The 8,872-nt window shown below is 43.6% G+C and overlaps 1 protein-coding gene across 2 annotated transcripts in view; it reads right to left on the bottom strand.

The window, feature by feature from the left end:
• Positions 1-625: 625 nt before the first annotated feature.
• Positions 626-8,872, bottom strand: part of RAB12 (RAB12, member RAS oncogene family) — a 33,376-nt gene continuing 25,129 nt past the window's right edge. For both annotated transcript variants that reach the window (XM_048510698.1, XM_048510699.1), the window contains exons 5-6: positions 6,536-6,640; positions 626-2,639 (exon numbers count right to left, since the gene is read on the bottom strand). In XM_048510698.1, coding sequence (XP_048366655.1) covers positions 2,526-2,639; positions 6,536-6,640 — 219 coding nt within the window. In that variant the 3' untranslated portion in view covers positions 626-2,525. The remainder of the gene's footprint in view (positions 2,640-6,535; positions 6,641-8,872) is intronic.

Genomic DNA, 8,872 nt, shown 5'->3' with positions numbered 1-8,872 from the left:
TACTAATTGGTTGGGAGACTTGGAAATGTTCATGAAATGTCTGGAACATTATTTTGAACTAATGACAAAAATACATCTGTTTAAGGATGTTATTTTCATTTTAATAATTAAGAGTTAGATGTTGATGCCCTGCAGACACAGAGCCCCATCCAAAGGGGGGGGGGGGGCTCGTGGGAGCGGTGCACCCTCATGCCTGTGTGTTTGCCCTGCACGATGAACTCACCCTAGCAGAGAAGTGAAACCACCACCCCTGGTGCTGGGGCTCAGCATGGGATGTTGCGCCAGTGTCCCAGTGCTCTTGCTGGTGCGGCAGGAACAGCCCAGGGGCGTGGATGGGTAACATCGCAGCCATTTGCTGGGTTATGCCGATGGTACTTACGTGACCCTCTATTCAACCTCACAGAGGCTTCTCTGTAGCTGGGAAGCTGTTTTGTTTTGCAAGCCTCCCCACGCCCCCAGGAAGCCTGTTCTCGCTTGGATGGGGCTGCCCATCCCTTTGTTGCAAGGTGCAAAGATTCTGTCTGACATGAAGACTTCAAATGGAAATCTTGGACTTTTTGAGTCAGCAAAAATCTATACCGAAACAATAATACACTTATCTCATTGAATGTTCAGAAGTAAACAGTTCCTTGTAAGATATAACATTTATTTAGGCCAAGTTTTCTTACATTTTTATTCAAGAACAGAAGGCAAAAAACACAAGTTTTTAAATACAGAAAGTCACCTAAATGTTTGTCAAGTTTAAATTTACCATTCACAAGTTCCTTTTATCTGTTATTGCCTGCAGTTTTACTACAAGTGCTACAAAAATGGCAAACTTTGTCTAGTCCATACTAAAGTAAGCCACACAATATCTGTGTGAAGAACAACACTTGTATAGGCACATTGTGGTAGTGAAAATAGGGATAAATTTGAATTGTGCATCTTTTGTTAGTTAAAACTGAATGACCCAAAGCAGTATTCCTGCTCAGATCAGTACCAAGATCAGTAGGAACTTTCATTTACTTAAACTGCAAACAATTATTTAACATTCTTAATTCTTCCCAGGAACCTGAGGATAAGTTCTAGGGAAGTAGAACATGCTGCTAAGAAAAAAAATGTCTTTGCACATGGAACAGAGACTCAGGCACTGGGAAATAAAGTAGCAATTTAGGATTTCAAAGCCAGTAGATCTATTTTATAATCTCTGAGTTGTTCATAGCTTTGCAACAGCCTATCTTCCTTTTACAAACTAGAAAGCTAATTCAAAACCTTTTGACTTCCCAGACTAGAATTTACCTTTTTGGCCAACATTTGATGTTTGACATTCTAATGCGATGCAGCTCCATTGTCACTCATAAATACAAAATTTTATTGGAACATCATTAGTTTGGAACAACAGTGCTTTTTAATACCACAACACTGATGACGTCAAGTTATTCAAATCCGTAACTACTGGCTTACCACAGCTAAACTATACAGTGCAGTTTTAATAAAAGATATACCAAAAAAAACCTGTTCACAAGTTCATTCAGACAAAAAGAAGAGGGTTTAGCACAGGATATTAGATGGAAATAAATGCAATGGGAAAAAGTGTATTTTAACAAACTCCTCTCCCCTATTAGTATTGACAGATACACACATATATATATATATTCCTCATTACAAGGAAAAGTCATATCCTAAAAATGAAAATAGCGACTAGGACAACAGCAATGTCTTGTATAGCTTTCAAATATCTTTCTTTTCTTTTTAACGAGTCTAATTATGAGATAATTTATGCTTAAGAAGGATACCAATTGGGAGAATTGCCAATTCATCCATTAAAAATCACACTGGAAGCAGTGCCTTAGTACAGAAAGAAAATTAAATTAGAAATACATAATAAATAAGAGAGAAATTCATAAAACTCCTCATCTGTAGATTCAGAAGCTCACTCCAGCAAATTCTGCTGCCACACAAACCCTGGCCATTTCAGCGAGGTGTGGACAGAACCACACATGGGAAGCACCACGGAATGGAGGTTGTTCAACACCAGAACTTGGTGAATTTGACTCTCAACCATTTCCAGATGCAACAGTAATAACTGTTTCTCAACAGAAGAAAGGGAAATAATGCTGCTTAAGAAAGCTGTATAAATGTATGTCTAATTTTTTTTTAAAACCCTTTTTTTAAAAAAGTTAGCAAAGCACCATATACTAGAAGACATTCTGTTGATATCAAGGACTATTACAACATTTATGTTCAGAATAAGTACGCATTTTATTTCTTACATCCTAGGTTTGGGAGTGCTGCATTTCCCAGCCAAATGTACAATATTTATAGCACTGGGAAAGAGGAGTGGAAAAAAAAAAAACCCACTTGTTGGAAAGAGCCGTATTTAACCACTCACAGCTGAATCCTGCCCAGGTTTGCATATATTTGCATATTTACAAAATTAGTGTAGTTCTGATTCTGGATCAAAGTGCAACAAGGAATTGCCCGATGATTGTAGTGCGGAGCTCCCCCTCCCCTTTTTGCACTTCCACTTCGGAGGATGCGGCAAGTTAGCAACAACGGACGTGAGGTCTTGGAGGAGGCAGTTCTGGCGGGATTTCGGGTTCCGGTTGTAGGGACAGGATACTGTTAGACAATTCGTTCCGTATAACATCCAAAGGCATCTTTAAATAGAAAAAAAGAGAAAGTTACTAACAGCCTAATACAAAGACAAGCTCCAGAGTAGTATGTGTAGTGGCATAGCTGCCATGGGGACATCTGGGGACAAACGCCCCATGCGCCACTGTGGGGTGGAAAAATCGCCCCACACTTCCAGGAAGGAGGAGGGGCGCGGCTGGGCCTCGGCGCAACATGCGTGCACTGCCCGGGCCAAGGTCTGCCTGGGTGGCATGCGCACGTTGCACAGAGGCCCAGCCCCCCCCCCTCCTTCCCAGAAGTGGCTGGGCCTTGCCCCCGCCCGCAGCACCTTCCCCCGCACTTACCTGAGTTCAGCCAGCTGCAAAAAGCAGCCAGCTGAAAAAGTAGCCTGGTGGGAACTACACTTCCCAGGAGACCTTGCCCCGGGTGCCATTCCCGGGGCAAGGTATGAGTATGTAGTTGCAAATGGAGTAGAATACTGTTTTTGTAAGCTAGTCTCAGTTTATATTCCAAAAGAGCGGTCAAAGTGTGAAGTTCCATTTCCTCCAATTAGTACACAGGAGCACAGAATATTGCAAAATGAATTGTGGTGATACTCTGTTAACAAGTCTGCCCAGAGCAACAGGACTGAAGTAGATACCTCTTCCTTGATTGTGCCTACAGTACTGGCTTATATAAAGCCAAGACAGAACAAACTGAAGCTGAATCCACACATGACAGCATTAATGGTGATCTGGAAGGCTAATATGCTGGAGGGACTGATTCCATTCGTCCTGGGTGGAGTGACACTGGCTTTTTCAGAGCAGATTCCGAGCTCGGAGGTATTCATGGACCCTACCCTGCTGTTTGAAAAGCAGGCTGGCATGATGGCCAGGAGAGCTGTCTATTAGTGCCTCTGATTCGCCAATGTCCTCATTAAGTAAGGAGGACGTTGGCGAATCAGAGGCACTGATAGACAGCTCTCCTGGCCACCATGCCAGCCTGACTCAGCTGATCTGATCATGCTGATCCATGCTTCTGTAACATCACGGTTGGATTACTGCAGCATGCTCTCCGAGGAGCTGCCCTTGAAGACAACCTGGAGACTGCAACTAATCCAGAATGTCTAGAACAAGCTAGTGGAAACATGCGTTGCCAATTTGGAAACAGTGACGTTTACTGCCAGTCTGTTTCCACGTTCAGTTCTAAGAGAAAGGTATGACCTTTAAAACCCTATAACCCATATAGTTGAAGGATTGTCTCCTTCCATATATCTCTATGAACTAACCACAGTCATCAGTCAACCATCTGTTGGCTTTCACACCATATAGGGTGGCTCATGTGGCATAAACCAGGCCTTTCCCACTGTTGCTCTGGTTCTGTGGAAGGAGTTTCTTGAAGAGGTGAGGGGTGCCCCCCCCACCCTGCAGATCTTCAGGAAGCGCTGCACCCCCTGCCTGTTCGCTAGGGCTTTTGAGGGGGTTTAAATGGGAGGCATCTTTTAGGGGGAGGCGTGCTTGGAGCTTGCTATTTTATCTTGGGGAACTGCCGTCCGCCGAGACCGCTCCTTAAGGGGCGGCCTCGGCTGAGCGCCTGGCCTTTAACATGGTATTGATAAAGCTGCCAGGCGCTGGGCAGCCATAACCCAAACGGGTTTGGGTATTAGGCGCATAATGGCGGCAGCCCCTTTTTAAACTGGGGCCTGTCCTGACAGTGCTGCGGTATCAGGACGGGCCCAGATTTTAATCCAGTCTAAATAAAGCCCAAAATATTCTAAGGGACCCGTCTCATCCAGCACACTCTCTTTTTAAACTGCTACCATCTGGCAGACGATACAGGGCCCTCAGAACTAGGACAAAGAGGCTTAGAGACAGCTTCTACTCTAGAGCTGTGGCTATGCTAAACTCCGCTGCTTCATATTGATGTATTTGGGGCTGTGTAGGGATGGGTGGAGGATGATGATGTATGAGTCTGAAATTGCAGGAGTCTGAAATTGTATGAGTCTGAAATTGTGTGCATCGAGGAATGCTGCTGTAAATTTCGTTGTGCGTGCACAATGACAATAAAATGCTTATGCTTATGCTTATGCTTATTTTATCTTTGGTTTCAGCTGTTTTAACTATTATTGTAAGCCATGAGGAAAGGCAGGCTATAAATGTTTTTAATAAGTAAATAAATAAATATGAGTTTAACACATTCTTATTTGTTGTTCTGTCTCACAGAAAATAGCTGTTTACAAATCCTATGGCTCCTCCTGTCCCTACTGAAGCAAGAGTCATTCGCAGCTGCCACAGTGAGGTAGTTTTCATGCAAAGTACCATTTAAGTACCCTATTTTATAAAAGCAAGATAACTTGTTGGGTCAAAAGAACTGGAAGTGGTCCAGAGCCTGCATTCTAGTAACAGATTAACCAAAAACAAAAATTCTGTCGCAGAGCAACAGTTAAACAGATAACCTTTAATGCCATAGTACAGAGACCCAAAACAAGACACAAAAAATTTAGAAGACAACATACAAAGCAAAATTAAGATCGTTTGTTTATGACCATGCATAAAAACCTGGCCGTTTGCTCTAGAGCAGTGGTGGAGAACCTATGGCACGGGTGCCAGAGGTGGCACTCAGAGCCCTCTCTGTGGACACACGAAAACAGAGTGCTCCCCCACACATCTAGGCTGGCCTTGGCTGCTGGGCTCGAATATTAGCATTAAACCTAAGACCTACTTGTGGGAAAGCAGTGTAGGTAACCCTGTTAAGCACTGTTAAACCCCACTGATTTGCATGCGAAGTTCTAAAGCATGATCCTTTACCTGGGAGTAAGCTCGGTTGCTGGCAATGGGACTTGCTTCTGAGTAAACCCTCCTAGGGTTGTGATTCACCCATTGGAAGAGTTGCACGGTTGCTCCAAAACAAAGCCACCAAGTACCACCAAGCTTACTCCCGAGTAACGCACGCCTTGGAGCCAACCATTTTTTCTAAACTAAAAACTACGTATCCAGATTAAATTGCCATGTTGGCACTTTGTGATAAATAAGTCGGTTTGGGGTTGCAATTTGGGCACTCGGTCTCGAAAAGGTTCACCCTTACTGCTCTAGAGCATAGCTGAATTCATTGTTTCATAGATAAACTGTCTTCTGCTGGTCTGCCAAGCACTCTACACCCATCAGTAAGGTTGAGTGGAACTTTGCTCTAGACTGGTTATGAAGGGGGCAATAATACAGAACATGGCATACAGTTTCTGCAGTTTTCAGCGTGCAGATGCAAAAACGCTCACTATGGGGTGTTTTGGAGCCTCTTCCATCCCTCAAAGCCCAATGAATCTGGCCAAAGTAATGGTATGTCGGTGCTCTGGTTCAGAAAGAGCAAACAAATATCTGGCCACGCCTAGGCGGCCATATGGGATGCCAAGGGAGAGGGGAGATCAGAACTTTTTTTGCACGAGCCATCAATTCATGATCGGTTGCAGAGCAAACGCTCATTGTTTGCAGGGCTTCCGTTCCTGGGAACGCTGCAAATGGAAAAATCTGGGGGGAAAGGAGGTCTGCTGACTTGAGGGAAGGACCAGGTAGCCATAACTGCTGCAGAAACTGTCCCTTTTTCTTTTATGTCCCTCTCATCCGGGAGTCTCAAGCATGGTGTCAAGCCTGGCCACAGCATCACAGGGCAAGTTGTGTAGTGACAGCCACCTAACCCTAATCCAGGTGGCAAAGGCAAGCAACATGCAATTCGCTCGGCAGGTGCAGGGCTGATCAGCAGAGGTTTTCGCAAAAGCAGAGGCGGGACGAGCACAGAGCAATGTCGTGTGCTCAGGGCCACAGACTATGAATAAAGCGGAATCCTGAATCACGAATGGCAAGGGTCTGCTATAACAGACAATGCTGAGCAACGCTTCCTTAAAACAATCAACCTTTAAATCCCAACCGCTTGCAGAATCAAAGCACTCTACCTTCTTCAGGATGTCATCGACCAATTTCAGAAATATTTCGTCCACATTAAAATTGTCCTTGGCACTGGCTTCACAAAATCGCATCCCAGTTATTTGCTGTGCAAACTGATAGGAAAAAACAAAAAAACATTTTTTTTGTTCTGAATGAATGGGATCTAATTTGGTCCACAATGCTTGGTTCCATGGAAAAACATGAATGATCTATAGGTTAGGTGCCTTACAGATAACTACTGATTTGGGAAGCTAATCTGAAAAGCCCCGGTTTATCTGATTTGGGAAGCTAACCTGAAAAACCAAGGATTATCTGATTTGGGAAGCTAACCTGAAAAGCCCAGGATTATCTGATTTGGGAAGCTAACCTGAAAAGCCCAGGATTATCTGATTTGGGAAGCTAACCTGAAAAGCCCCGGTTTATCTGATTTGGGAAGCTAATCTGAAAAGCCCCGGTTTATCTGATTTGGGAAGCTAACCTGAAAAGCCCAGGATTATCTGATTTGGGAAGCTAACCTGAAAAGCCCAGGTTTATCTGATTTGGGAAGCTAACCTGAAAAGCCCAGGATTATCTGATTTGGGAAGCTAACCTGAAAAGCCCAGGTTTATCTGATTTGGGAAGCTAACCTGAAAAGCCCAGGATTATCTGATTTGGGAAGCTAACCTGAAAAGCCCAGGATTATCTGATTTGGGAAGCTAACCTGAAAAGCCCAGGATTATCTGATTTGGGAAGCTAACCTGAAAAGCCCAGGATTATCTGATTTGGGAAGCTAACCTGAAAAACCCAGGATTATCTGATTTGGGAAGCTAACCTGAAAAACCCAGGATTATCTGATTTGGGAAGCTAACCTGAAAAGCCCAGGTTTATCTGATTTGGGAAGCTAACCTGAAAAGCCCAGGTTTATCTGATTTGGGAAGCTAACCTGAAAAGCCCAGGTTTATCTGATTTGGGAAGCTAACCTGAAAAGCCCAGGATTATCTGATTTGGGAAGCTAACCTGAAAAGCCCAGGTTTATCTGATTTGGGAAGCTAACCTGAAAAGCCCAGGTTTATCTGATTTGGGAAGCTAACCTGAAAAGCCCAGGATTATCTGATTTGGGAAGCTAACCTGAAAAACCCAGGATTATCTGATTTGGGAAGCTAACCTGAAAAACCCAGGATTATCTGATTTGGGAAGCTAACCTGAAAACCCCAGGATTATCTGATTTGGGAAGCTAACCTGAAAACCCCAGGATTATCTGATTTGGGAAGCTAACCTGAAAAGCCCAGGTTTATCTGATTTGGGAAGCTAACCTGAAAAACCCAGGATTATCTGATTTGGGAAGCTAACCTGAAAAGCCCAGGATTATCTGATTTGGGAAGCTAACCTGAAAAACCCAGGATTATCTGATTTGGGAAGCTAACCTGAAAAGCCCAGGATTATCTGATTTGGGAAGCTAACCTGAAAAGCCCAGGATTATCTGATTTGGGAAGCTAACCTGAAAAGCCCAGGATTATCTGATTTGGGAAGCTAACCTGAAAAGCCCAGGTTTATCTGATTTGGGAAGCTAACCTGAAAAGCCCAGGTTTATCTGATTTGGGAAGCTAACCTGAAAAACCCAAGATTATCTGATTTGGGAAGCTAACCTGAAAAGCCCAGGATTATCTGATTTGGGAAGCTAACCTGAAAAACCCAGGATTATCTGATTTGGGAAGCTAACCTGAAAAGCCCAGGTTTATCTGATTTGGGAAGCTAACCTGAAAAGCCCAGGTTTATCTGATTTGGGAAGCTAACCTGAAAAGCCCAGGATTATCTGATTTGGGAAGCTAACCTGAAAATCCCAGGATTATCTGATTTGGGAAGCTAACCTGAAAAGCCCAGGTTTATCTGATTTGGGAAGCTAACCTGAAAAGCCCAGGATTATCTGATTTGGGAAGCTAACCTGAAAAGCCCAGGTTTATCTGATTTGGGAAGCTAACCTGAAAAACCCAGGATTATCTGATTTGGGAAGCTAACCTGAAAAACCCAGGATTATCTGATTTGGGAAGCTAACCTGAAAAACCCAGGATTATCTGATTTGGGAAGCTAACCTGAAAAACCCAGGATTATCTGATTTGGGAAGCTAACCTGAAAAACCCAGGTTTATCTGATTTGGGAAGCTAACCTGAAAAGCCCAGGTTTATCTGATTTGGGAAGCTAACCTGAAAAGCCCAGGATTATCTGATTTGGGAAGCTAACCTGAAAAGCCCAGGATTATCTGATTTGGGAAGCTAACCTGAAAAACCCAGGTTTATCTGATTTGGGGAAACTAACACAACCCAGGTTTATCTGATTTGGGAAGCTAACAACCCAGGATTATCTGATTT

This window comes from Sphaerodactylus townsendi, linkage group LG11 (assembly GCF_021028975.2).
Source record: "Sphaerodactylus townsendi isolate TG3544 linkage group LG11, MPM_Stown_v2.3, whole genome shotgun sequence".
Taxonomy (NCBI): Eukaryota; Metazoa; Chordata; class Lepidosauria; order Squamata; family Sphaerodactylidae; genus Sphaerodactylus; species Sphaerodactylus townsendi.
This window is presented reverse-complemented; position numbering and strand designations above follow the sequence as displayed.